Source organism: Bipolaris victoriae (genome assembly GCF_000527765.1).
Source record: "Bipolaris victoriae FI3 unplaced genomic scaffold scaffold_61, whole genome shotgun sequence".
In the NCBI taxonomy this organism is placed as follows: Eukaryota; Fungi; Ascomycota; class Dothideomycetes; order Pleosporales; family Pleosporaceae; genus Bipolaris; species Bipolaris victoriae.
Window position 1 is genome coordinate 44,670 of NW_014575331.1, and position 27,140 is coordinate 71,809.

General features: G+C 50.5%; 12 protein-coding genes across 12 annotated transcripts; 7 read left to right on the forward strand and 5 right to left on the reverse strand.

The window, feature by feature from the left end:
- Positions 1 to 569: 569 nt before the first annotated feature.
- On the reverse strand, positions 570 to 1,716 carry COCVIDRAFT_39176 (hypothetical protein; the record flags this gene model as incomplete). The annotated part of the gene is made up of 3 exons (XM_014699486.1): positions 570 to 931; positions 1,000 to 1,550; positions 1,613 to 1,716. The coding sequence occupies 3 exons, from the start codon at positions 1,714 to 1,716 to the stop codon at positions 570 to 572; spliced, it is 1,017 nt and encodes a 338-aa protein (XP_014554972.1).
- Positions 1,717 to 2,379: 663 nt separating this feature from the next.
- COCVIDRAFT_103499 (hypothetical protein) lies at positions 2,380 to 5,550 on the forward strand (the record flags this gene model as incomplete). The annotated part of the gene is made up of 4 exons (XM_014699487.1): positions 2,380 to 2,427; positions 2,507 to 3,427; positions 3,473 to 3,786; positions 3,840 to 5,550. 4 exons carry the CDS (start codon positions 2,380 to 2,382, stop codon positions 5,548 to 5,550), a joined length of 2,994 nt encoding a protein of 997 aa, XP_014554973.1.
- A 745-nt stretch (positions 5,551 to 6,295) lies between these two features.
- On the forward strand, positions 6,296 to 8,025 carry COCVIDRAFT_103484 (hypothetical protein; the record flags this gene model as incomplete). Its single annotated transcript, XM_014699488.1, has 8 exons — positions 6,296 to 6,456; positions 6,518 to 6,594; positions 6,647 to 6,686; positions 6,737 to 6,806; positions 6,854 to 6,913; positions 6,963 to 7,305; positions 7,356 to 7,621; positions 7,672 to 8,025. The coding sequence occupies 8 exons, from the start codon at positions 6,296 to 6,298 to the stop codon at positions 8,023 to 8,025; spliced, it is 1,371 nt and encodes a 456-aa protein (XP_014554974.1).
- A 618-nt stretch (positions 8,026 to 8,643) lies between these two features.
- Positions 8,644 to 9,219, reverse strand: COCVIDRAFT_17380 (hypothetical protein; the record flags this gene model as incomplete). Its single annotated transcript, XM_014699463.1, has 1 exon — positions 8,644 to 9,219. One exon carries the CDS (start codon positions 9,217 to 9,219, stop codon positions 8,644 to 8,646), a length of 576 nt encoding a protein of 191 aa, XP_014554949.1.
- A 1,518-nt stretch (positions 9,220 to 10,737) lies between these two features.
- Positions 10,738 to 11,587, reverse strand: COCVIDRAFT_28021 (glycoside hydrolase family 12 protein; the record flags this gene model as incomplete). Its single annotated transcript, XM_014699489.1, has 3 exons — positions 10,738 to 10,817; positions 10,878 to 11,098; positions 11,169 to 11,587. The coding sequence occupies 3 exons, from the start codon at positions 11,585 to 11,587 to the stop codon at positions 10,738 to 10,740; spliced, it is 720 nt and encodes a 239-aa protein (XP_014554975.1).
- Positions 11,588 to 17,601: 6,014 nt separating this feature from the next.
- COCVIDRAFT_103640 (carbohydrate-binding module family 1 protein) lies at positions 17,602 to 18,753 on the forward strand (the record flags this gene model as incomplete). The annotated part of the gene is made up of 3 exons (XM_014699490.1): positions 17,602 to 17,838; positions 17,891 to 18,196; positions 18,253 to 18,753. The coding sequence occupies 3 exons, from the start codon at positions 17,602 to 17,604 to the stop codon at positions 18,751 to 18,753; spliced, it is 1,044 nt and encodes a 347-aa protein (XP_014554976.1).
- An 808-nt stretch (positions 18,754 to 19,561) lies between these two features.
- On the forward strand, positions 19,562 to 20,546 carry COCVIDRAFT_103581 (hypothetical protein; the record flags this gene model as incomplete). The annotated part of the gene is made up of 2 exons (XM_014699491.1): positions 19,562 to 20,107; positions 20,169 to 20,546. The coding sequence occupies 2 exons, from the start codon at positions 19,562 to 19,564 to the stop codon at positions 20,544 to 20,546; spliced, it is 924 nt and encodes a 307-aa protein (XP_014554977.1).
- Positions 20,547 to 21,636: 1,090 nt separating this feature from the next.
- COCVIDRAFT_103623 (hypothetical protein) lies at positions 21,637 to 22,502 on the reverse strand (the record flags this gene model as incomplete). The annotated part of the gene is made up of 2 exons (XM_014699492.1): positions 21,637 to 22,097; positions 22,160 to 22,502. The coding sequence occupies 2 exons, from the start codon at positions 22,500 to 22,502 to the stop codon at positions 21,637 to 21,639; spliced, it is 804 nt and encodes a 267-aa protein (XP_014554978.1).
- A 185-nt stretch (positions 22,503 to 22,687) lies between these two features.
- Positions 22,688 to 23,377, forward strand: COCVIDRAFT_103477 (hypothetical protein; the record flags this gene model as incomplete). The annotated part of the gene is made up of 1 exon (XM_014699493.1): positions 22,688 to 23,377. The coding sequence occupies one exon, from the start codon at positions 22,688 to 22,690 to the stop codon at positions 23,375 to 23,377; it is 690 nt and encodes a 229-aa protein (XP_014554979.1).
- A 622-nt stretch (positions 23,378 to 23,999) lies between these two features.
- COCVIDRAFT_46230 (hypothetical protein) lies at positions 24,000 to 25,265 on the forward strand (the record flags this gene model as incomplete). Its single annotated transcript, XM_014699494.1, has 1 exon — positions 24,000 to 25,265. A coding segment is annotated over one exon (1,266 nt), but the record flags the coding sequence as incomplete, so codon positions are not given.
- A 339-nt stretch (positions 25,266 to 25,604) lies between these two features.
- On the reverse strand, positions 25,605 to 25,844 carry COCVIDRAFT_103568 (hypothetical protein; the record flags this gene model as incomplete). Its single annotated transcript, XM_014699495.1, has 1 exon — positions 25,605 to 25,844. A coding segment is annotated over one exon (240 nt), but the record flags the coding sequence as incomplete, so codon positions are not given.
- Positions 25,845 to 26,057: 213 nt separating this feature from the next.
- On the forward strand, positions 26,058 to 26,614 carry COCVIDRAFT_39187 (hypothetical protein; the record flags this gene model as incomplete). Its single annotated transcript, XM_014699496.1, has 3 exons — positions 26,058 to 26,091; positions 26,201 to 26,275; positions 26,376 to 26,614. The coding sequence occupies 3 exons, from the start codon at positions 26,058 to 26,060 to the stop codon at positions 26,612 to 26,614; spliced, it is 348 nt and encodes a 115-aa protein (XP_014554982.1).
- Positions 26,615 to 27,140: the final 526 nt, after the last annotated feature.

A 27,140-nucleotide genomic window follows, 5' to 3' on the forward strand; every position in this document is an offset into this window, starting at 1 on the left:
ATCAATCTCTAGGCCTAAACAATATCATCAAAGCGCCGAATTCTTCACAGTAAAATAAAGTCTAGGCCTATACCCGTTGCATACCTTTTTTTCAAACTATCTTTTCACTTCAGCCCCCTAATGTCTGGGTAGACCCTAACAGTAATTAATTATCAATGTAAAGTGTGAACAACAATTCGAAAAGATTTTAAGATGAATGGTGCCGAAGCTCCAAACTGCCAATCCGCCTCACCACATGGTGTATCTCTCCACTTAGTGACGCTTCTTAGTGTTTAATCCAAGCTTTTTTCACGTCTACGCTGTTGGGAATGTCAATCGTATATCCATCTATACATAAGACATAATCACTGAGCTAATGTTCAAGCACGTGAATCTCCAAAGAAAAGATGTTTGTTGGGTCTATACCGCTAATAATATATAAATCCGTAGTATGCTCAAACAGATCTAAACGCCAGCGCAACGTGGCACATTCAAAACAAAAAAGACTAGGGCCAAACCAGGGTATATATACACCTGACATGATTGCATAAAACTCTTAACAACGGACATGGAGAGCTCTTTCTCCCTCTTTACTTGATGAGCACAGGAGCTGCCTGACCCGCCTTCTCGGCAGCTATGTTTGCCAGTTTCTGCAGCTTCTGGGCGCGCACCTGTCTGAAGTAGCGGAAAAGCAGAATAAAAGAAAGCTCGATGCGCTCCTTGGTCATCATGAGGAAACCTTGGACGAGCAGGCCCTTAAGAATCTGGGGGCCGATGCCCTTGAATAGTGCCATGGCGCCCTCGTTCTGGATAATGAATTGCATGACTTCTGTGAAGGACTTGAAGGGCTTGCCATTCCTGGATGGCGGTGGTTTTGACTGCAGGCCGACTTTTGCGACAATGAGGGGTTGTGTCGCGATTGTTGCGAGCATCTTGGAAAGCGAGCCGAGGACTGTTGTGTGTTAGTCTTTTTGGTCTGGACTACGCAAGCACAAAAACGCGAGGAACAGGATAACTTACGAAAAGCCTCCATGGGCTTCAAATTCTTCTTTCCTGGGTACAAGACCTCGCGCAGTCGTTGGTAGGCACCGTATGTGATGGAGGGGTTGATGACCAGAACCAAACTCGCCCTCAATCCTCGCCAAAGACCAGTCCAACCGTCTTCACCGTTGATTACATCCATGGCGGTGGCAATCATGCCCTTGCGCTCCGCTTTGCTCATAGTCTGCTGCCTCGTTGTCACTACCGCAACGGGGATAGTAAACAGCTGGGCGAGGGCGCCGGCAACGGCTCCTAGCGAAAGCTCGACAGCGGTACCGGGCGGCGTTTGCAGTGCGCGGTTGGACATGTAGAGAGTGCGGACAATCGTGTACCAGTAAAAGTAGGCAAAGTTGGTGGAGGCTACGCCGAGCAGCGCACCTCCCATGCCGGCATACAGACCAGACAAGCCCTCCTGGGCAAAAACCTTTCGTATCGCATCGAGCGCACTGTCGTAGTGCTCGTCATCAGCAGGATTGGCGCCGTCTGCGGTTGGAGAGCGCTTGACCTGAACTTGTAACCGCGTCTTGATCCTGGGGAATGCGTTAGCGTGTGCCTCAAGACAGCAAGAGGGCACGTTGGCAGGGATACGCACAAATCCAATGGGTAGACAAGAGTGTTTGCGATGACTGCGCCAGCGGCGCCGGCAACAGCATTACCCCATGGCGGTAGGGTCTCTACTTTGGACTGTCCGCCCATGGTAGCGGTTGTGGGAAGCGGTTATCGGAGAGACGGCTCAAGCACTGTGCTGACAGACAGAGCACGCAATCGGTTATGGGAAGTGGTGGTGTTGTTGGAGTGTAGTTGCAGTTATCTCATGGCAGAGCGGCCAAGTAAAGATTCAAGATGGCAGCATCGGAGGTGTAGAAAAAGTGGGCAAGGGACGATTGTGACGCTCCGCAACGTGATAGCGCGGTCGCAGGCATGGCTGACCTCTCCCGAGGTCCCAGAGGCCGAGGTTCAGGCTCGGGCCCATGTATGACGACACACTAGAGGCGTCTGCAGCGTAACCTTTTATTGGACATGGAGTTGGTAAGTTCAGACACTATAACAAGAACAGTAAAAAAAGGTGAATCGTTTTAGAGGTTGAGAAGGAGAAAAAAGACGTCGTCTCTTGCCTACCGCCAATTGTTCGTGTCTGGCTCACATGGCAGTCGCGACTTTGTTCGGGCAGGAGCGTGCGTCGCGCTAAACCTTGTAACTCTCCGGGCAACAACACCAGGACACCATCGCCGTGTCTAGCTTACCTCTGACCTCAACCCCCGGTGACTTTATCGGCATGACCCACTACAGGTAATCTCGTATTCTCCGTGCCGTATTGATCAAACCCCTGCTCCCTTGCTCCGTTTTGTGCTTTTCATCATGGCAGACCGGGCCGCTCAGCTTGAGGCTTGCAAAGCTGCTGCAAGCGTATGTGACATCGCAGCCAGTCCTCCCACTGTAACAGTGACCCTTGAACGGCGCCGCTTACTGATGTGCGGCTCTCTAGAAATACCGCTCTCAACTGGATACGGCTGCTACTAAAGATGAGGCTCTCACTTTAGCCATTAGCGCAGCTGAGAATCTCATGAAAGCGCTCAAGTTGGCGTCAAACCAAGACGAGAAGAAACTGCTCAAAGCACAGTGTGGCGAAATCATGAATGTTGCCGACCGCATCAAGAAGACTGGAATGTGGACACAATCTGCGAAGCCACAGTCAAATGAATCCAAAAGCCGCCACATTGGCCAGTGGGCCACGCAAGTTGCAGTAGCAGCAGATTCATCATCGGCTTTCCAAGACACTACTACACAGTCAAGCTCTTCTCGTCATGGAACCTCCTCTGCCTCAACACCCGATGCGTCGTCGTATCAAGATAGCCCCAATATCAGCACCAGTAACGCTTTTGATATTGATCGTGCATCTAACCCAAGTCTAAAGTCGTCCTCGCAACCCTATCCTGCCAGCACACTTTCTCACTCAACTTTACCCAATGTAAGTGAAGCCGGTTCATCACGAGCGGCAGCTTCCCACCCCCAAATATATAGGTTGCGTGAGCCGGTGTCAAGCAGGCAACTCTCTAAGAGGGAGGAAATCATCCTACTAAAGGCCTCCATGGTCAATGGCTTCAAATTCCCACCCTGGACCAAGGAGCCATCCGCAGACGAGTTCGCTTCACTTCATGGAGATGGCGATTTCATCGATATGGGTGAGCTTAGTCTTTCTCCTTACCAACAGCAATTCTTCCTGGACTGGCTGCGGGCAAAAGAAGCTGTACCACCGCCTTCTCTATCCTCCGATAGCACAGAGAGTGTCGGACCTTTAATGTCCAGTTCGAAGCCTCTGGATCTCGTACAGGATGCGGCTACAGATTGTTCGGTGGTCACAAGTCTATGTGCTGGTATTGCTCGTTCAGAGCGTGGCCATGAACAGGTCCGTCTTCTAGACCCATAGGAGGTTTGGTATTGACCATTACAGATTCTCACCAACAAACTATACCCATTTGATAAACAGCGTGGAAAACCAGTGCCATCGTCAAATGGCAAATACGTTGTGCGACTCAACTTCAACGGTTGTTGGAGAAAAGTTGTCATTGATGACCGACTGCCTGTTTCAAAAACCCACCGGGTGCTCCACGTCATCGACCGCCGCAACCCAGCCTTGTTGTGGCCAGCACTACTCGAGAAGGCCTATCTGAAAGTCCGCGGCGGTTACGACTTCCCCGGTAGTAACTCATGTGGTGACCTATGGGCAATGACTGGCTGGATCCCGGAACAAGTCTTCCTACAAGAGTATGCTACATATATTCTTAGACTTGCTCTGAGGCACGCTAACTGATTTTCAGAACGGAGACAGTCCCTGACCAGTTATGGAAGCGCATCTACAATGCTTTCATGTATGGAGACGTTTTGGTCACTGCAGGCACAGGCAAGATGTCAACTAAGCAAGAGCGTGAATTTGGACTCGAGGGCCAGCACAGCTATGTCATACTTGACATGAAGGAGACGGATCACGATCGGCTGTTGCTCGTCAAAAATCCATGGATCGAAGGTAAGGGTTGGCGTGGGCCTCGTCCATCTGCCGTGGCTGCCATGGATAACTCTACTGCCGGAGAGCTCAATACCAGTGTAGAGGTTTATCACAGGGACAGCGTTCCGACACAAGATCGGCCTCACCCAACAACGTTCTGGATAGGGCTTGAGCAGGTCATACAACATTTTGAGAGTCTATATCTCAACTGGAATCCGGGACTTTTTCGTTACCGTCAAGATATCCATTTCGAGTGGGACATCAATGCGTCAACACCAGCCGGATGCATAGTCAACAATCCACAGTTTGCCTTTACATCCAAAGATGCCGGGCCCGTCTGGCTTCTTTTGAGCCGCCATTTCCGGGATGTACAAGAAACCACAAAGGAAGATTCAGACGTATTCAACGATGGCAGCGTTCGCCATGACACTCAACTTGGCGGTAGCGGAGAGGCACCAAAGGGTTACATGAGCATGTATATCTGTACTGGACATGGAGAGCGGATTTACATCAAGGACACGTACCTAGAATCAAGCGACTACGTGACAACGCCTCAATGTCTCCTCCGCAGCGACATGGATGCCAACACGACGTACACGGTGGTGATTGACCAGGACGACTTGCCTCGGTCAAAGTACACATTTTCGCTGTCGGCATTTGCCAATACGCCCATGACACTTGAGCCAGCGACACAACGACTGCCGTTACAAGAGATTCAAACCGGAGCTTGGACAAGACAGACGGCAGGCGGCAGCACAGACTCGCCCAAGTACTTTGACAATCCTCAATACTCACTCCATGTGCACCAACGCGGCTCGCTAGCGATTCTGCTGACGAGTACAAATCACGAACATCCTTTGCACGTCAAACTTGCGTTTGGACACGGGAAGAGGCTGTATCGGTTACAAAGCCGGGATGTGCTTGCAGACTCGGGCAACCACCGCAGTGGATGTGTTTTTGCCCAGATCAAGGATGTTCAGCCGGGATACTATACCATTATATGTTCGCTATTTGAAGCGGGACTGACTGGGGACTATACACTGCGAGTCGACAGCAGCAGTCAGGTAGGGCTGACGCCGATAGCGCGGGACGGAGCAGGGCTGCTCTCGATGAAGCTTGCTCCAGCGTGTTTTGGCGCACATGTACACAAGGTGGCAGCACCAATTCGTCTGCATCGGTTGGCATCATATACAATTATTGCGCGGTTCTTGAAGGCAACAAGCCCTCGGGCAATGGATCTGGGCAAGCTAGCGCGCAGCCCGCTGCGGCTGAGCGTTGAACTGGGACGGGGTCCAGAGCGCAGAATCATCATTGCTAGCGAACAGGGGGAATATGCAGACTCAGCCACGGTTCGGTCCGAGAGCGTCGACATTGATCCGATGGATTGTAGGCAGGGGGATGTGTGGCTTGTGTTGGACAGGTTATCGGGCCCTAGCGGACCAGTGGAGGAGTGGTACGACGTGGAAATGTATGTCAACACTCCGCAGGCGTGTGAAATTGGGGTTTGGCGAGACTGGGACGACTGATGGGACTTGTGCGAGGGCGCCTGGTGCTAGTGGGTGGGTGAGGGTGTGCATTGCCGATCTCTTTGGTCAGACGTTAGGCCCATGTGGGCAGGTTGAAGGTCAGGATACGTTATCACTCGAAGAGTAGCGGATATGGGTGGGAAACGTGTGTGGCGAGCCCTCAGACGCCTCATGGAACTCTGAAGACGCCACAGTGCGGTGAAACATGGTAGGGGGCGGTGGACGGCGAGTGTAGATCCAATCAAGGGGTGCACGATCTGACAGTGCATGACCCTATTGCATGTTTCGTCTTGCCGCAGACCGCATGATGGACGATAACGGCGCGCCAAGCGCTGCAAAGCGGACCGGCAACCGTGTGACCAAAGCGCTTGTTCAGGCCGGGTATGCGAGCATGATGGTGGTGATGATGATGATGAGTGTTGTAGTGTAGAGTATGTCTGTATACGCACGAGTGTGTAGAGAGGGTGTGAGGGTGCAAGAGTAGTGCACCAAGGGCAAGTGGCGTCTTCTCCACGGGTGGCTAGGCCCCTACCCCGCTGCAGCAAGGTTCAAGGCTATCGGCTGCGCTACGTCAGTCAGTTCCTCCGCGCGCGCGCTAACACTAAGAACATTGCAAAAGCGCACCGCCTCAACACCAAACCCCCAACCACATCCCGACCCTTCTCCGCAATACTGCTCTGGCCTCTATCCCCACCCGACACCACTCATCTTGACGACCACATATACATATCCACGCCAAACTGCCATGGCGGACCTCGCCCCTGAGAAGGCCCAGTCGGCCTCGGCACCCGCGTCTACCCTCAACTCTGGCGACAATTCCCGGGCGCCTACTCCTTCAAACGCCGCCGCAGAAAAGGCTCCCGATGATAGTTCCAAGTTCAAGACGTTCTTGGGTATATTGAGGAGGTAACGTTGCACCGCTTAGCCACTGTGATCCCTCAGAAAGCTGACTGTCTGCTGCTTGTAGGTTCATTGGCGTCTCCGACCTCGCTGCCGTCCGATTCTCTCTTCCCGCACAACTCCTCGAGCCCCGACCAAACTTGGGTATGTAGACTGGATACTTAGTCACGATATACAAGATCTGATGGGATAACAGAGTACTGGCACTACTTGGACAGGCCCGACACATTCATCAGGTCAGTGCAGCTTGCATGCTCCCACCAAGAGAAACCACTGACTCGTGCAGCATCGGAGACTCAGATGACGATCTCGGCCGCATGCTGGGATGCCTGCGCTTCTGGTTCACCAAGGACTTGGTATGATGCAACTACAAATCCCGCCGACATGGCTGACACTGGCGCAGAAATACGTCAAGGGCAAGCCATGCAAGCCCTACAACTCGACCTTGGGCGAGTTCTTTAGGGTATGTGGCTGGAATAGCTTCGGATGAAGCCGCTTGCTAACCCTTGCAGTGTAACTGGAAAATCGAGGATACACATCCCACACTCAAGACGCCCAACTCGGCTCCCACAAGCGCTGCCAGTAGCACCAAAGGCAGTGGTAAGAAGGTGACCGTCTCCTACCTTACCGAACAGACATCACATCACCCCCCGGTTTCGGCTTTCTACGTCGATTGCCCGGAAAAGGGAATTAGCGCACGAGGATATGATCAGATAAGCGCAAAGTTTACTGGTACGAGCGTGCGTGTTGCGGCTGGTGCTCACAACCTGGGGATCTTCATCACCCTGAAGAACCGCGACAACGAGGAATACCAGCTCACCCACCCAGCAGCTTACCTGGGAGGTATCCTGCGAGGTATGTGCTCGCTGCTAGAATTGGCGCCAACCGACTGACCGGACGGACAGGCTCCTTGAACGTCTCCGTCGCTGACAGCTGCTTCATCACCTGCCCAAAGACTGGATTGAAGGTCATCCTAGAGTACCAGGAAGAAGGCTGGCTCGGTCGGTCCCAAAATAAGGTCATGGGGGTCATCTTCAAGTATGACCCAAATAACGACACCATAACAAAGATCAAGGATGTTTCAGACAAAGACGTTCTTGGCCGGATAGAGGGCAGCTGGCAAGACAAGGTTTACTACACTCTCGGAAGTAAGCCCTTTTCCAAGGTCTCCGTAAGTACACTGAATAGGGATTTGGCTGCCGGCTCTTAACACTTGAGTAGGAGAAGAACCTCATCATCGACCTCAACCCACTCGACCCCGTCGCCAAGATTGTACCGCCGATTGAGAAGCAACTTCCCAATGAGTCTCTCAAATTCTGGGAGGGTGTCACAAACGCCATAGTAGGCAGGCAATATAGCGTGGCTACCACCCTAAAGACCGAGATTGAAGAGAAGCAACGGCAAAAGGCTGCGGAGCGCAAGGCAGCCGACAAGGAGTGGCAGCCGCGATTCTTCACCGGAGCCGTTACGCCTATCGGAAAGCCGGACCTTACCAAAGATGGTGAGGAGGCGCTCAAAGGTCTCCATGAGGAAAACTATGACCTCCCGCCAAATCAAGAATATGGTGCTTTCTAAGCGCTATTTCCTATACCAGTTTGCATTTGCGGATGACGGGCGCGAACTAGACTTTGAATACCACGTCCGCTACCTCGTCCAATACGATCGCGTACGAAGCATGCCACCCTCGTTTGGGATATCACCTCACATACTGGGAACGCTCTTTGTTGGTTAGAGAGGAGCATGGCTTTGTCGATGGCGTTACACATTTATTCTATACTTACCAAGGGGGCCTTACAATCATGTGTCTTTTTGTCACGATTATTTACGAATAGATTTCTAGACTGCCTGCCTAAAATAGGCTTTACTGTCTTCATACCCTTTCAGCCGGGGATGCTGATTTTGAAAAAAAAAGATACCCAAAGCAACATTAAGTCCACACGCAACAATCGCCTACAACATTTATGGAGTTATGCTGATGTCAAGGTTTCGCCTGGAAGTTGAAATCCCAATGAAGGGTACAAGAAATATCTATTAGGATGGTATACATACCATGTGCTGTCTGTCTATTACTATCTGATTAGTATCACTTGATCCTCTGTATCCTTGGCGCCATACGCCTTTCTCTCTTCTCTTATGGCCCCCGTCCCTGATATCCATACTCCCAGCCTTTCTGACGAAAACAAAAAAAAAACATCAACATCCAACAACAACCCCAACATCATCAATCGCAACACTCCATCCTCCATCCCCCTCAGCCCCATACCCCTGTACCGTAACCGCAACCGTATGTCCCACACCACCCGCCCCCACATCCTGCACAACCACCCTCCCCCCAATCCTCACCCACTCCTCCTCTCCCTCCCCGACCTCAACCCCACCCCCACAACTCCCCCCATCAAGAAAAACCTCAACCCTCGCCTTCGCCTTGCCTCCCCTTGCCGCCCTAACCCACGCATAACACTCCACCGCCTTTCCAACCTCCACCTCAATATACGACTGCGACAGCGTAAGCGTAGATAAGATGTCTGCACTGCTGTTGCATGAGGCGAGGTACGCGGTTGCGCTGTTGTGGCCCCCGGGGTTGTCGCGTGTGAGACTGCGTGAGGAGAAGGAGCCGGTGGCTAGGGAGAGCCAGGGGGACAGGTCCTGCGGGTTGGATTCGAAGGAGGGGTTTTGGAGGAGGTTGGTTGGGGTGCAGGAGTTTGAGATGGGGAGGGCGGTTGTGGTGGTGGTGGTGGTGGTTAGGAGGAGGGTTGGTAGGAGGAGCATGGTTGGTGGTTTGGAGTGTGTGGATGTGAGTTGTTAGAGTCCGCCTTCTTTTTCCTTCCTTTTGTCCCGGTCGGGAGTCGGAAATATGAATGTGCCAGCGAGATGGTTGGAGTCAAGAAATCGTTGTTGTTTGCGCTCGTGGAACGTGTGACAAGCAAAGTGCAGCCAGCCGAGTTTGTCCTTTGCAGTCCGAAATCGTTTGTTTTGCCGAATAGTAGAAGAGGGATATATTCGAGTGTCCTTCGTGTTGTACAAACAATAGTACAAATGTAAGAAAAAAGTCCCGAGTGACGTCTTTGTTGCTAGCCTTGTTTCCTCGCGGTCACCTGTTGTCGCAACTTCTTCATGTGCCCCGTCCGCGTGAGGAGACAAAGCAGAGAAAACCACGAGGTGCTGAAGATGACAGAATGGAAAAAAAGCAAAAGAGGAAAGAGTCTTGTTTAGATGCCAAATGCAAGGGAGTGATCTGACGTCTAGATCTATTCTAGAAAGAGAAACAAGGGAAAGAGGAAAGAGGAATAGTAAGTTGAAAGAAGGAACAGAAACGGATAGTAGCAATGTAGAAAAACAAGAATCTTGATACCTACACTCGTAAATACCACACACACACACAACACATCCCTACCCTCTCCTTTTTTTTCCCTTTTCCTTCCCGTCTACAACCATCCAACCCACTGCCAGTTCAACCACACACAACTCCCCAATCAACCACCCCCATCCCAAAAACAGCCAAACAACCGACACACAAAAAGGGGGTCTACGGGATAACTTGAAACACATCATCCTTCCCAACCTCTCCATCCGCCAACAAATCCCAGCCCAGCATATCTACTTTCAGCCCCAATTCACCGGCTCCATCCACACATACGCCAGCCCGGCATCTCGCAAGCTCGCCTGGTTCGGCACTCGTAAGTGTAGCGTCGGAGGGGGGCGCACGTACCCCCGTGTGCGTTGGAGCCAATAGCGGGGCTGCCGTGGCTTTTGGCACTGGGATAAGCGAGATTTATGGGCAAGGGGGGGTGGGACGAATGGGATGGGCGGTGCGCATATTTTGTAGAGGATTGGAAGTCGGAGGGCGAAGGATGTGACGGATGTTCGGAGGTTTTTTGTTGTGTGTGTGTGTGTGTGTGTGTGTGTATGTGGCTGATGGGGCTGGGGGGCTGGGAAAGGGGGGAGGGGGGGGTCAACGGTGGGTGGTTGTGGTACAATATCTTGCATGGTAGTAGGAATAGTACAAGGCGAGAAACGTTGCCGCAGTCGTTGGACTTTGTTAATTTGAGCGTTTCGAAGAAGGTAAGGCTAGATATATACAGCTGAATAATTTTGAAGAAGAAGAAGAAAAAAAATCGCAAGACATCTCGAATATGTACACCGTTTCCATCGTTACCGCTCGTATAAACTTTGTTTTAGTTTGTTTAGTTTGTGTGTCTCTTCGATCAGAATAATTTCAACCAAAAAAGGGGTGGAATTTCCGTGCGGGAAATAAAAAGACCTTGGTTGGTGTTGTTCGTTTCTGATTTAATAAGCGTTGGCGGACCACTGGTTGACGGTGAACTTGGCGGGGCCACCAGTGAAGGCCTCGGTACCGAACTGGTAGGCTATCATGGCTGTCAGCATCTTCTGCATCATCATCATCACCACTTTTAAAAAAAACTTACTAATGAGGTTCTGGCTGCTGATGGGGAAACCCTTGTTGTTGGCGAGGTACTGGAAGAAGTCCTTCATGCTGGCCTTGAAGTTGTAGATGGGGCCCGAAGGAGTAACGAAGCTGTAGACCTTCATGTTGCCGTTGAGGCCGTAGAAGAGTTCCCATTGGCGGCCAGCGACGTTGACCATCCCTTGCGAGGATCCAATGGGGTACACATCGTACCTGCCGAGCCTATAATCCTCAAACGTTAGTATATGTGATAGTGAAGAGCTAGAAGGTTGGATGATGGTGTAAAACGTACCAGACCATGAGCTCGTAGTCACCGCTGCTGGTGGGGTGGTTGACGTTGGCAGAGGTGAAGAGATCGTAGGCAACATTGCAGCGGATGTTGGAGGTGTCGTAGACCCAGTAGGCCTCGGTCTCGAGGTTGCTGTACTGGCTGACGGGCTTCTTGGTGATTTGACGGCCAGAGTAGACGTAGCTCTTGACGTTGTCACGGCCACCTTGCCACTGCCAGTTGGAGGTCCACTTGGCACCAGTCTGGCTCACGCTGTTGACGTAGGTGCATTGAGATCCAGAGGTGGCTGAGCTGCGGCCCCAGATGTTGTTGTTGAGCTCGTAGCCGTTGCTGGAGTAGTACTCAAAGTCCTTGCAGAGGGTGGCTTGCTGAGCGGCCGTGAGGGAGGCTAGAGCACTGAGAATGAATGATACAACCTTCATGATGGGCGGTTTATGGTTGACGGTTGATTGGGTTGGAAAGATTGGCTGTTGTGATGCGTGCTGTTTTCCCTGTGCGTATCCTCGACCTTTTGTACTTCTCCATAGTTGCCTTCACGACTCCACATGGTCTAGGATCATGACTTTAGACGGTGGGGAAAGCTTCAGTGGGTCCTCATATAATTCAGTCCTCCATCAGTCGCGATGCTTCCCTAGATTCCGACGCGTCTCCAGAAGCGACCGCTCGAACAAGTTGTATCCCCAGTCTCATGGGGGGACCAACTACTCATGTGAGCAGGCCCTGGGCGGAGAATTTAATATGAATCGCCAATCATGTGTCGCGTGGCTAACCCACTTGTATTACCTGCATCGGCGAATTAGTCTCCGCTCGAACAACGGCCTGGGAAACAACAGGTAATATCCTGGATATCTGCCGTCGTGTTCTCCCGACTACCGGGCGTTGTTCTGAATGCGCTCAAGTTCCAGAAACATACCCCACAATTCTACGACCGTGCTGACATGATGGCTTCCATGTTTTTTCCTGTTTCGGCAGGATTCCAGTACCTCACACGTGGGCCGGGGACGATCTGCTCTTCACGTCTAGCTGTTTTGCAAGCTTCTAGAGTCATGTTCCTGGTTGTTCAATGTTCCAAGGACCGGAAGCGTTCCCGATTTTCCTGTTTCTCAGTCGCGGTGGAAGAGGACGGATCGGACTGTGATACCCTTCAGAGCAGTAGCTCTCTCTTGGAAGTATTGGAGGGTAAGCAGATGGACAGCACAGATGCAAAGTCCCGGTAGTTGAAAGCAAAGCCATATGGGAGATGATCCTATCTGATATGCAATGGACGCAAGAGTGGGGAGAGCGTTGTCACGAGGACCTAGCAAAATAGATGAAACTGATCCTTCTAGGCGCAACGGGGGTGCGGGATTGGCCGCACGTCGATGCAGGAACCCTACGTACCTTAATATCGAACAAGATATAGAGTGGCAATGCCATTAATTCTTTGAGTATCTCCTGCACTGCAAAGGCAGTTTACCAGCTCTCGAAAAGCTCGCTCTGAGGTCGCATCCGCCAAGGCAGCGGCCCGGGGTTCGGTGCGGGGGTCAGCACAACCCCAGTATATCGTCACCCGCGTTGCATCATCTGACAATGTACCTACACATACTAGTGTTTTCTTCACTGCCGTGGTAGTCCGTCGTGAACGCTATTCTTCGACCGCTGGAAAAATCCCGCGCTACTAACGCGTCGGTGCCGAAACAAGTATCGTAGCCGCCTGAAATACGTTGGAATCTGCAAGTACAACTCTGCAATCCTAGTATGCCGGGGGGGCGTTTCACTTACAGCCTCTTAAATGATTGTTGAACTACCAACATTTACTTTAGTTTCTCCGCATACCAGCCCTCCATGATACAAACCTTGTTCGCAAAGGGACATTGAGCACTTTGTGTATAATGAATCATTTTTATCAACATCATAAGCTCTCCCAAGCTTTTAAATTTAGATGTCTTCTCTCTTCACAAGGTTCGGTAGTTTGGCCTTATTTGGCGGGACGGCTAGGTGATCTCAATCCCGAGTGGTGGACCCACTCTTGTGCGTTGAAACATGCTTACTCCAATCTAGACTCGCTTGGTGAAGGTGTAGAGAGATGGCTGGCTAGAGCTACGACCGACTTGTCTCGGCCCACTCTATTGCTTCGTATTCGCACCGGTTTTTGTTCACTTTCCATCTTAATGATTGGACCAAGTTTTTCTTCGAGTATTTCAACCCTGCACGTATACTTGACCCGCTGATTGCGACTAACAATCTTAATTCGACGTCTTCTGTTTTGATATATCAATATACTCGCAGACCGTGTGATTTCATCAGATTTGCAGCTGGGTAGATGGGACCACTCTCTTCTCGTGGTATTGAGCTCAAGTCGTTCAGAGTAGTACTTGTGGCTATATCTCAAGGTGCAGCAGCAGCAAACCACTGTTCTAATGTTGAGTAGCCCCTACGCAAGGCTGCCTAACCGAAATCGTACCACTCGTATCTACGAATTACATCTGGGCAACGTTCATCACGGCCCGTCTGACACGAAATGCTTCAATCTGAGGTAGCCTAGTGGGAATCTAGCCGAGATGGGCTGCAATGATATTAAGCTCGCACCACTTCTTCTATTAAGGCCAAGCTTTCCACGATACGAGCGTGATGTCTTTTCTACAATTTGCTCATGCACACTGAGATAGATAAAATGTAATCTATGTCCGAGAGTCGTCCTTCTTGTCCGAATTGTAGGATTTGTAGGAGGTAACATTCCGGCATGTCTGGACGAAATTATGGTGTTGGAAGCACAATCATACGACTATCGATATCAGTACATGAAGTTTCTTGTGGGTTGTAGGGCTTTCATTTTAGACAGTTTGGCCCTCAGGAGACGCCCTGTTGTGTCCAACATTCAGTTCAAGCTCAAATAAAGATACTGGGAAGCTTATACGGAAACATTGTTTTGCTCCACCACCATGTTCACTGTAGCGTCCGTATGTCTACTCCAGGTTCCGACTTACAACCAATCAAGACCCCTCCGTCTCAAAACAACCCCTCATCTGCAATACCATCGCCTCCAATAACATATCCTTGGCTTCTGCCCAAGCAATACCCTCCCAACACTTTTGCCCCTATCCTCCACATCACCTGAGTGCGGAACTGCTACGGTGCTATTACTGGTATCAACAGTTTTACATACATGTACCGTAACCTGGTTATATTAGATGACCCCAGGTGCTTAAGTGGCCTGTGTGTACACTTTGGAGTTCTTGTAATTGACTGGCGTGATATATCTATGTATTCCATCCAGAATCGTAATAGCGATATGGAATGTGTCCGCCTTGACGACAGTAATGTTGCGCTTGCTTTCTTCGTGGCAAGGTTGCTTGTTTGCCGGCGTTGCTTGTCTTTGCATTGAATACCGTATACCTCGAGGCGCTGTCGTACCGTTTGCGATAATGGGCGCTAGTCAAGTTTTTCTAGTGAGTGTTTAATTTTGACGTTGGGTTGTGCTGCTCCCTGTATATCCTAGGGTAGTTGTTTTGGGTCTTGTTGTTGAGTATGGGGGATATGTTGAGGTTGGCATAAGTATCTTTTATCGCATCTAGTATATTCGAAGTCCGCATTAGATTTCTGTCATCATTAAACACATCTCTAGCCTTGGCTGCAGATTCCATCCCTGTCTCTTGGCTATGACAGGCTTTTGCAGATATCGTATAGTAGGCCAGAGGCTCGTGATAAATGAACGAATGATAGAAAAGCCTGCTTTTCCGCACGAGACTTTTCTGCAACAAACCGGAATTTGAAGACTGCCCCTATTGTAAAGTTCGGTCGTTTGAACGTGATCCTCTTCTGCCGATTTAAGTCAAGCCCTCTATTCATGAGCTTTTTTCTATCTAGGTATTCCACCTGTGTCTTTACGTATTGAACTTGTGTTTAACACGTCGAAACAAAGACTGAACACAGGAGACTTTGATAAAAAGAACTCATTAATCTGGTCATATCAAATGACCATCAACTTAGACAACCTCTTTCGGTAATTTGCAAAACGAGCTTGCTAGTGTACTCATAGGGTCCACTGTTCGTAGGTAGAAGGCGAGATGGCACTTCGTGAAAGTCCTTCGCTATTGATATACTTTCTTAGCCAGAAAATTGGCTGATATTGATTCAACTAGGACATGAAATAAACCACGGATGTTCCTGTGTCGCACGTTGCTAGAGTGGAAACTAAACATGAACTCTCTCCTGAGCTTTCAGTGCGTGTACAGGAAACTGGTCGATTTTCTTGTGGTCCAGCAGAATGGCAAAATATGAGGAGAAAACACCACTCATGTAGTTTTTTTAAACCAGGCTTTGTCGAAATCTGGCCAACACTTGGAGGCAGCTGCCGCATTTATATATACATGTACTGAATCACGGTGGACGGCTCTTCGGCGTCAGCTTTCCCTAAGTGATGCAAGTCGACAGTAACGGAAAGATCGTCTAGGCCGAGTCTCCCTAAAGCAGTTGTAAGACCTGAGTCACATCGGCCGGATTATTGAAAAAAGGTACGCGAGAGGACTACGTGTACTAGCGCATTCCGCGGGTTTGAAACACTATGAAACATCTTGGAAGACTTTGGAAGGATTGGGGTCTTCGAATGGAAGAACCGGGAGGCGCGGAAGGGGTATTACACAGCAAAAACAAAGTTTAAGGCTCATCTCCACACTACGGAAAGTGCCCGCCACGGATGTCAGGAAACCCGGCTAGATTGTGGTTACAGGTGTGACCGAATGGTGATGGCAGGTTTACTCAGATGGAATATTAGTGCCGGATACGCGCTCTTGAGACTGAATTTTAGTGATTGGCGACGTGATCATACAGGCCCTCTGACTAGTTACTCGGGGGGTCCGTATCAGGAATTGTTCTAGGTGTCGACTCAAAACGCCTCAAAAAGTCCTTTGGTTTATGGTAATTTGAGAGCGTACCTAGGTACGTAAATGGTCTTCTAGATAAACACGACCAGGACTAATTTTCATTGACCTGCAGGCGAGTACGGGCTTCTTCCAAATCTTAGACCTGAACAGCCACTTTTACACAAATGCACATTTGCATCACCAAAACAAGTTCCAAGGCGCGTGAAACTACAGTGTATAGTGGATGAATATATTTAGATTAATACCAAGACATAAGAAGATAATGCCAAGAAGGTGCCAAGAAGCAGCACGTTTCACGCAGACCCACTGTTGCGAGCACAGCCCTGGCAGCAATTCGGTCGAAGTGGCCAAACGTCTATATGAAACAGATGTTGTCGAGTTGACGAATGGCGAGGCTTAGTTTTGGCGGAGACACAAGTTTTGGGTTAGATTGGTGGATGCCAAGCTACCGAGCTGTGGAGAAGCAATCCAACTTGGTAGTATTGTCACATTGAGATTATCCCAGCGGGCCCTACCGCGTTTCTTCGACAGATCGTGACGATGCAGCCCCCTTTGGACAGGTACATAGTAGCACGTACCTGATTTGACTGACTCTAACTGCTAAATACACAAGCACATAAGCACAAACGACGGAATAGGCTTGGCAATGTTGCGTGTGCACTGCGCCCTTCACTTGACTTACTTTCTTTCCTTTGACATGTACCATCTGTCAGCGCCTACGGCACGGCGAGATACCACAACAGCCACCCCGAAAGTATGTTCGGTGCCAATGCAGCATGACACCTGCCTCCCAAGCCCGAGATGATGTCTGGAATACCCACCGTTGCCCCATCGCCCTCCCCAGGGCGCCGCCACCACCAAGACTCTGCGTGGGCCTCCGTGTCAAAAGTAGTGGATGTCAACGACATTGTTAATGCGCACAAGAGATATTGACGTACATAAAAAAACAAGTACATGAGGCGTTCACGTACCGCGGCCCTCGATAGAGCCGTTGCTTGATCAGTGGCAGCAATGATTTGCATTCATGATTCATGCGCATAGGTTCGAGAACACAAGACGCAAAATTGTACGCACCTCGAGCAAATCCATCATAAGGCGAACAAGGGCGATCGAAACATTGTGCACTAGACGCGTTCCGCCCAGACGGAGGAGGTCTTGGCTTCATCTGCACCGTTGACGATTCCCCCATGGCCCATTGACAGTCCAAACGGCGGGCTGCGACTCGTATCAGCGCTAGATGGCTCCTACCCGCAATGGCATTTGGATTAGCCGCCTCGTCCCTGTCGTCTTTTCTAGGCAGAGAAGCGGAGCAACCAATAATTTCCAAGCGACATGACTGATCTCTGGACCCGTACGCCTCTGTAACAAAAGAACTGAATAGTATAAGAAGTACCTATCCACCCCAGAGATGAAAGGGCACGCTTGACGCTCAACCTTCATTCATTCTACATATTCGATTCAGTCTTTTGACTTGTTCGTTCTTTTCGACTTCAGCTTCGAATAGTCACTCTTTCACAAGACAGGTTCTACATTCGACCAGTTCATCAACCAGCCGCCCCATATCCTCATTCAAAATGAAGTCTTTCATCTCTGCTCTCGCTTTCGCCGGTGCTGCCAGCGCCCACTGCACCATCTGGGGTGTTTCCGTCAACAACAAAGACCTTGGCTACGGCAACTCTCAGGGTGGATACATTGACACTCCTCCCAACAACTCTCCCGTCACCGATGTCACCTCCAAGGCGATGGAGTGCAACGTAGCCAACATCAAGGCGGCCAAGTCCATCTCTATCAACCCTGGTGATGAAGTCGCTGTAAGTATTTGTATGCCACAGTTTCGGATTGAAGACGTGCTGACATGACCAGGTCCAATGGTTCCACAACGGTCCCGGAGCCGGCGACCAAATCATTGATGGATCTCACAAGGGACCAATCAACGTCTACATGTCAAAGGCTGGCTCTTCCATGTCATGGACCAAGATCGCCGAGGATGGATGGGATGGCAAGTCGTGGGCTGTCACCAAGCTCCGCGATGGTGCGTACAACGGAAAGAAGGGGCAGCACACATTCAAGATGCCCAACGTCGCTGCCGGCGAATACGTCATCCGTCCCGAGATTATTGCTCTCCACGAGGGCAACAGGCCCTCGGGTGCCCAGTTCTACATGGGATGTGTAAGTTGGCTAGTTGCATGACGTGCTTAGTAACAGACGCTGACTTGAGATTGCAGATTCATGTCAAGGTTGGCGGATCCGCCAGCGGCTCTCTTCCTGCCGGTGTCTCGATCCCAGGCTACGTCACCGCTACTACCCCTGGTGTCTTGTTCGACATCTACAACTCATTCCAGAGCTACCCCAACCCTGGTCCCAAGCTCTGGAGCGGTGCCGGTACCGCCACGGCTGCTGATGCTGCTCCCGCTCCTGCTGCCTCTCCATCTTCTGCTCCTGTTGCCGGTGCTCCCGCTGCCTCTCCATCTCCCTCTACTGAGGCTCCTTCCAGTGAGGCTCCCGCTGCCGAGGAACCCGAGGAGTGCACTGACGATTCTACAGAAGAGCCTGCTGAGGAACCTGCTGATCCCGCTGCCTCTGCTCCTGCCACTGCTCCCGCTACCGGTGGTGCTGAGGCTCAGAAGTGGCACCAGTGCGGCGGTCAGGGCTACACGGGCGCAACTGCCTGCGTCTCAGGCACCACATGCACCAAGCAAAACGACTACTACCACCAATGTATCTAAATTGGCATGGTGGACAACCATGCTTGACGAGTGCAGAGGGCCGGGTAGTATCGGTGGGCGATATTTGTGGAGAAGTTTGGCTTGTAGAAGTCTGTGACTATTTGCTGGTGGTGTCAAGTGGGCTCGGCCGCCTAGGGCCGAGCTTGCGCACCGCTGGTTTTCGATTCTAATGTACATACGTAAATTCCACGACGAATTGGACGAAAATGTCTCTTCGGATCAATGCCTGTGCCCTATTTTGACATGGACCTCATCATCTTAGTGTACCCACCTCTGCTGTGTAAGGACCAAGAGGCTCGTCAGTGGCCAGGGGGCTACGTGTCTAGAAGCCCCAGGTGCCACGCGTGAAGAGCTACGTCTCAGATCTAAGCTGGCCGGCCAACTCGGCAATTGCATGAGGGGCCGTCGGGAGAGCGAGAGAGAGTGAGGCCGTGTTGCAAGGCTGTGTTTGTAGGCTGTGGGTGCAACAGGAAGCGTAGCATAAGCATGCCTCAGGCTGAGGGCCGTTGTCGGTGTTAGGAGGGCATGGAGAGCAGTCTAGACCTGACTGGGGCATGAGTGGATGCGATGGCGTGCGCGTGACTAAGCCGAGGTTATCCGCGCGCCCCCGGCGTGCGTCCCCAACATTTGTTGCGCCGACACTCGGGGAAGCGTCCATCCAGACTTACACCCACACATGCATCCATACGTACCTGACAGCTCATAATACCCCCAGCAGCCACAGCACATCATGTCTTCCACTCGCTCATAACTCGCTCCTTTTACTTTGTCTGCTCGAAACTACGCACCTTCCATCAACACTGCTATCATGGTAGCCCCTTCTTGCGCCTGGGTCCGCGTCGGACTGAGGCGCATCCCTAATGCCCCTTCTCGCAACACGACAAACACATCCAACTTCGAACGCGCCCGTCTACGAATTCACCTGTCCCATACCTCTCGCCGCTACAACAGCACCGGCTCAGACGGAGCCCAGGGTGCTGCTGCGACCGCGCGAACCATCCCCGGGCCCAGCTGGCTGTGGCTCGATCCCATCGTCGAACCCTTTCGGGCATATGGTCGCGTGCAACAACGGAGGCCATACATGACCCAATTGGTGTCTTCACTCATCATCTATTTCATCGGCGACTGCGTGGCCCAGAGCATCACCCAACCTGAGCCTTCCACCCAGCAGGAGCCGGTCGACGAGGCCGACGAGAAGGGCTGGGTGCAGCAATGGAGCGACGACCGTGACTGGACCCGCACCATGCGAGCCCTTTGCATTGGAGGACTGAGCGCCATCCCATCATACAGGTGGTTTCTGTGGTTGTCCAACAGCTTCAACTACCGGTCCAAGACGCTCTCTCTTACCATCAAGGTACGTTGTCATCCACAATCAGAGCGTATGCGCTTGCAACAATTACTAACAAAGCACCCAGGTCTTCATCAACCAAGCCTTCTTCACCCCACTATTCAACTCGTACTTCTTCGGCATGCAAACCCTCCTCTCCGGCGGCACCTTTCCCGAAATCATCGAGCGCATCCGCAACACAGTGCCCACTAGCTGGTGGAACAGCTGCAAAATCTGGCCCGCAGTCACGGCCTTTAGCTTCACCTACGTGCCCATTCAATACCGCAGCATCTTCGGCGGTGTCGTGGCAATCGGCTGGCAGACGTATCTCAACCTGCTCAACCAGCAGGCTGCTGCTGTAGAGGAATTGGAGCGTGCGACCAGCAGCCACGTTGCACCACTCAGCGTCCGCTCGGTGCATGCTCATGCAGAACATGGCCAAGTCATGCAGAAATGCGTTGCTTAGACGTTGTGCTTTTGTTTTACGAGTGGGCCATTCCCGACGAAAGAAAAAAACACGCACGCTTTCTGTTGCCGTTTTCGGAACTACCATCTCTCATTGTTTTTTTTTCACCGGTCGAGCCTCTGGGCTTCTACTTACATTCGTTAACTTTGGCTAATCCGTGTCGGAATCGGCTAGGCCCCTACAAACTTTATTTTTCCTTTCTTTTCTTTTGTTTTTTCAAAATCCCCCATGGGCAGAGACTTTTTTTCTCCGGAACCCGGGGGAGAAGGAAAAAAGCGGGCGGAAAAGAGGGGTTAAAATCCGCCCCTTCCGACGTTTTTTCCTTTACTACTATTTTTTTGCATGATAGACGGGCGTTTTATGTGTGTGTGTTTTTTTTTTACAATTGGCATTTGATACCACGAGCGCTCAGTCAAACTAGAAATGCGCCGATATAACCTCTTAGATGTTTTTTTACAACACTTTTGTATACAATTTTTATCTGAATTCAATCATATATCCTTTTGGGAGCTTCTTCTCACGAAAGCACACTTGGTCAAAGTTTAACTTCCTTTTCTTCGTTTTGCTTTGATCTACCGCTACTTTCTTTTGCTTTTTTTTCTCTCTTCTCGTTTGTCTGCTAAGGAAAGAAGTTTATTTTAGTTTGGCTGGGAGCGAACGCCCTCCGGCTCGGGATATACTACCGTACTTCGGGTTCCCCCTCTCTCTCTCTCCTTTCTCCCCAAAGGAACTAACGAATGAAGACTTTATTGACTTTTACACTTAGTGGAGGGAGGGAGGGAGGGCCAAGTAGACTAGTTTGCTGGGAAGCGAGACGTCATTTCCACACTTGTGTTGAGTCGGCTTGGAGTGATATATGCAGTTTGGTGCATAAAGTGATGTACATACTGCGCTGTCCTGGACAACCACAGTTTGGGCCGTTTCCCTAGGTGATGCTGGGCTACATCATCGGGAGGGGTTGGAAATGCTGGGGGTTTGGAGGGCTCCCTGCCGACTTCATTTTTTCTTGGGCTGCGCACTGTACTGTGCCTTTGATGATGGGTAGGGATCACGGAACTTTCGCGCGCTTGTTCCGGACTCAGGACCCATCTCATTCTTCTTCTTGCATAATAGCCTCGCACTGCACCCTGAGCTCTTGCACACCAGCCACCCCCTTCCACTTATCCAGTATCGCACTAACCTCCTCCCACTCCTTTTCCGCTTCCTCCTCGCGCTCCTGGTCAACCAGTATCTGCAGCCGTCTTGGCGTGTCGAGCACCCACTTTACAGTCTCCTTCTGCCTTCGCTTCTTGTCTGCCTCCGCCGTGTCTTGTTCTCCCCGCATACTGATTCCCAGTCCTTCTTGTTTCGGCTGGTGACTCTCGTGCAGCGACGACGACAGTGCCGCAGCTGTCTCGGCAATATGCGATATGGCAGGCCCAAGCGTGTGCGTGGTAGGTGCAAGAGGATCCATGTTGCCGCGCATGCGACGGATGGTGCTGGTGGCAGAAAGTAGTTTGGAGTAGTTGTCGTAGACTAGAGATTTGCGGTCGCTGTCAAGATTTCGGATTTCTATTCTCGTAATTAGTTGTCCATTCTTTCTTTCGCCCTATGCTTGCGCTGAACCAACGTACGTGATATCAAGTCTGCCTCTACTTTCAAAACGCCCTTGAGCCCCTCTCTTGCAAGCAGATTCTCCACGTAGGCTTCGGCGTTGAAGTCCGAGGCGTCCAGCTCCGTCAGTGTCTCGTCTTCCTCGGGTCCCAATGGGTTCGTCGTTGTTTCCTCGGATATCCTGACATCGGCGCCTACGTCTTTGGGTGCGGGTTTGAGGCCATAGAATTCGCGCAGGGCGGCGCGGTTGCGGCGGGCGGGCTGCGGGGGTGGCCGGTGCGACGAGCTGCTGTCGATGGATGTGCGGGTTAATGAGGGGGTGCGGACGGACGAGCTGGGGCGGGGAGAGGCTATTGTCGACATATTGTTAATATGTGCTGCAGGATTTGGGGATTTAGGAGAGTTTAGAGAGTGTACGTTGGAGCTTCATGTCAAGGGCCGAGGAGAGCCCCACGTCATTCTACGCGTCGCGTCGGCTACATAGTAGTACTACAACTGTTCCACACATGACTTTTGCATAAAACTCACAAACGTACAAGATTCCAATCATGGCCGCTAATATTGCAGCTGAACTAACCCAGCATCTCAATGTCCGCCATCTCCATCCTACGGCGGCCTGGTTCGAGAGTTTTCTTTCTACCACCCGGCCGAATACACCACTGCCCGCATTAAAGCAGACATTACTATTCCGTCTACTAGCAACCGATATCACAAAATCCCTAAGTCAGCTGCCCAGCTCGGTATTCCCTAGCGACGTGCTCAATGGAAATACGCAGTCTCGCATCATTCCTGGCCCTATCGTCTGCCAAGTGCTCGACATTGAGGATATCGGACACTCACGCTGGTCCCAAGTCGAAGCCATTGAAGCAAAAGAGCGGGGCGAGACGACCAAAGGAAGAGAAATTGTACGCGTAGTCGAACAAGACAACGAGGCTGCTACCGAGGCTGCAGCGCCTGCGCAAAGTAAAGGTCCCTTCAAGCTTCTCCTTCAGGATGCCAAAGCCCTCAAGATCTACGCCATGGATCTAAGAGGCATCGATGGCCTCCACACAAACATGGCCATGGGTGCGAAAGTGGTTTTGAAGGACTTTGATGTAAGAAGAGGAGTGATTATGCTTGAGCCAGGCAATGTCCAGGTTCTGGGTGGGAAAATTGAGGCGCTCGACAAGGCTTGGAAGGAGGGGAGGAAGGAGCGGCTCAAGGCTGCTGCCAATTCGCCAGCACAAAGCGCGGGGTGACAAGGCTATAAAACCACACCTGTTCTTCCGACATCCACGCCAGCTTCTCTCCAGAATAATCCTTCAGAAATGTTCTGCGAAACCTGTATCAGCATTCTTCAGCACCGTCGCCATGTCATTAGGTCCGTAACAAGCCCAAGCGAGCTGGAAGCTTGCGGCGAAATTGTACCATTTGTCGAGGTAGGTTAACAAATCATAAATGGTCAACGTGGGTTTTTGACAGTATCGTGGCCAGTATCTTCACCATTCAACGCGCAAATCATTGGTTATATCAGCAGAGGATGGGTGTCCTGTTTGCCGACCAATTTTCGACAGATATTCGGATTTTGAACGAAAATCATTGCGTGATCTTGAATCTAGTAATATTGAAACTACTAACGGTGATGCTCTGCACCCAGAATTCATCACTTCTGCTCAGTTGACATATATGACGGGAGCAGAATCGATCTACTTTATTATCAATTTCCACAGGGATCTGTTCCCCGAATCTTCACACAAGGCAGGTACATTCATGCTAGAAAAGGATGATGGTCTGTTTCTCCTCTACATATTTAGTGCATACACTGATCAAGCAGCAGGCGAATTGGAGTGTGATGTTTACCCAGAGGGCGACACCACTACTGACCATACTTCTTCTAATGCATCTTTTGAGCTGGCTTCCATGTGGCTGAGAGACTGCGTTCAATCACACTCGCGATGTAATTCCTATAAAGATGGCACGCCATGGTATCCAACGCGTCTTTTGCATCTAGTTGATTCTGATGGAAAGGAGGGCTACGTACGGCTCATACACACAGCCGAGATGTCACCCGATGAACATTATGCTACTTTGAGTCACCGCTGGGGCAGTACAAGACCTCTCCAACTTACAAAGTCAGCGGCGTCCGATCCAAACCACCGCTTTTTGGTGGCTGAGATGCCCAAAACGTTCCAGGAGGCCATCCAGGCGTCCAAAAGACTTGGGATTCAATACCTATGGATAGATTCCTTATGCATCATCCAAGAGGGAGACAATCTTCGTGATTGGTATCATGAAGCAAGTCTGATGGACAAGGTATACATGCATTCCCATCTCAACATTGCTGCAGCAGATGCAGATAACGGCACAAAAGGACTTTTTCGACAGCATCCCCCATTACCTCTAGGTCGTCAGCGTGTTGCAGTCAATACAAAAGATATGAAACCAGGACCACATTACGCTAACTATCTAATGACGGACTGGATGCTGTGCGGTCGCAACCTGGACAACTCTCCTCTTCACAACCGTGGCTGGGTTTTTCAAGAACGCTTCCTGGCCCCGCGCAACCTGCATTTCTGTCGTGATCAGCTTTTCTTCGAATGCAACGAGCACACCGCATGCGAGACATTTCCCAAAGGACTCCCCGGTCTTAGAAAGCATCATGGGCACAAGCCCATAAAGTCCATGCTTTGGAAACAAGAAGATCTTTCTGCGTTATCTGATAGAAATAGAGAGCACTTAAGAACCTTTTGGTATAGTCACGTTATTTCCATGTATTCTATTATGGACTTGTCTGTTTCAACGGATAAGTTGATAGCCCTTTCTGGTGTAGCCAAGCTCTTTATGGCTCGTCTTGAAGATACATACGTAGCGGGTATGTGGCGTAGTCAGTTGGAAGACTCGCTGTTGTGGAGCGTTGTACCTCGCGACTTATTGCCTCGTCCATTAGTTTATCGATCACCAACTTGGTCTTGGGCGTCAGTAGATGGACACATACAATCAAGTCTGCTTGAGGAGGGTCGAGAACTACTCATACACGTGGAGGATGTCGCACTATTTTATGCAACCGAGGATACTACGGGGGCAATCACCAGAGGTTGGCTAGACCTACGCGGGACCCTCAAACCAGCGAGGTTGCGTAAACTCGAAGGGTCTCAAACCTCGTGGTATATATCCTGTGATAGCAAAGCTATCTCTCAACAACATAAAACCACTGAAGATGATGCTGATGATTCTTCAACCATATGTGTCTGGCTCGACATTATGCAAGACACTGATTTGGTTGAAGATAACGCACAGAGGCGTCTATTCATTATGCCTTGTATTAAATTGGGCGGCCCAGGATGGCTCAGTGGTCTTTTGCTTCGGCTTGGGGACAAGGAAAAGGCTTTGTTTGAGAGAATTGGATATTTCTACCCTGAGACGCTTGGTGGGAACAAGACAATAGCGGCAGACTTGAGCGAAGACACAAAGGCTCGCCTACCGTGTCTACGCTATGAAAATGGGAAGCATACCATCCGGATCATCTAGACTCGTCTGAAACCTTGGTCTTGTTCCGATCGACATGCCCAGTTGGTCAAGAAGGCTAGATCTCAGGGTCTCTGTCCAGATCGAGCTAGAACGACTTTGACAAGCGCTTGGCCCAAGACGGTGCCGTTGTTCAGGGTTCAAAAATCTGGATCTTAGCCACTGCCATGCGGGAGAAGCGGGGCGAGATGCGTTTGCCAACCACTCAAGTCAAGTTGGCTCCCAAGCATCTCATCATACCAACACGCATCAGCCACGAGACGCCCAGACGCTCAGTCAGCCGGTGACGTAGCGCCACCTTGTTTGTATATTACTGCACCTTTGTCCCCCGCCACGGATGCAAGTTTGCTACGTCAGATTTACATGTCTAGACTGTTATTCTTGGTCGACTGTCTTTAACCAATCAAAACAATCATGGCTACTTCAGATCAGAGCGCACAGTTCAGAGGTACGGTATCCTGTTTCATGCCACCCTTGCTGTTGTATTCAAGGGCCTCTCCAGAAGAAGAAACCACCAGTGATTGGTAATGAGGCGATAGCATGCTAACACATTGCAGAGCCACCAGTCGGAGCCCTTCCTGAAGCCACTAGCACCTTTTCATCGCAATCCGAAGTCAGTGCTCAATTTCGAGGTTCGTAACCCTTGTCAATGACCTCCAAATCCAGTACGCTTTAGTCGACTTTGTCGCTCCCCAATACAGCCTTGGACAGTTTACTTATGCATATCTGCAGAGCCAGTCACCTCGCATTCTTCTACCGACTCGCCCACGACAAATGATTCGATCAACGATGGCCCTGCAGATCACAAACCCGTAAGCGAGAAGATCAAGAATGTATTGAAGAAACCTTTTTCATCTTCGTCGTCGTCGTCATCAGGTGGTTCAAACAAGCTTGGGGAGAGGGAGATTACGTCTCCTGAGATGGAGGCTGCAAAAGAAGTGCTTACAGCCAAGGATCTGAGGTCGCCATAGTGATGGTGGGGGGGTTGAACTAGAACAGACGAGATGCATAATTCTGCGGATGCAGGTACACGTGGGTTCAGCCGCAGAATGCCATGATGGCTCTTTTTTTTTCTGCACTTTCTTTTTTTCTTTACTATTTATCCAATAGCGCGGTACTAATCAGGAAGCAAATCAATCGTATCATTTTCCTGGGCTGGCATGTTTATCAAAAGCAAAAATATCCAGACTCCTGTGGCGGTCTTGGTTGGATATTCAGATAAAGTCTATTTTGCAATATGTCCTTTTCAGCTGACAGGTATATATGATTTGGCATGTGAAACGTTCCTTTTCTGCAGCGATGGATGCCGTTGGCATAGAGAGATAGATGACCATGAACCATGGAATGCAATGAAGACGACAAGAGTGATGAAGAAAGTAAAATATAATAAATACATAAAAAAGTTCCCATGATTGACATGATACCAACACCCCTCCTCCCCCCCTCCTTACAATTCCACAAAAGTCTGCATGAAAATTCAAAATGATCATACCACCA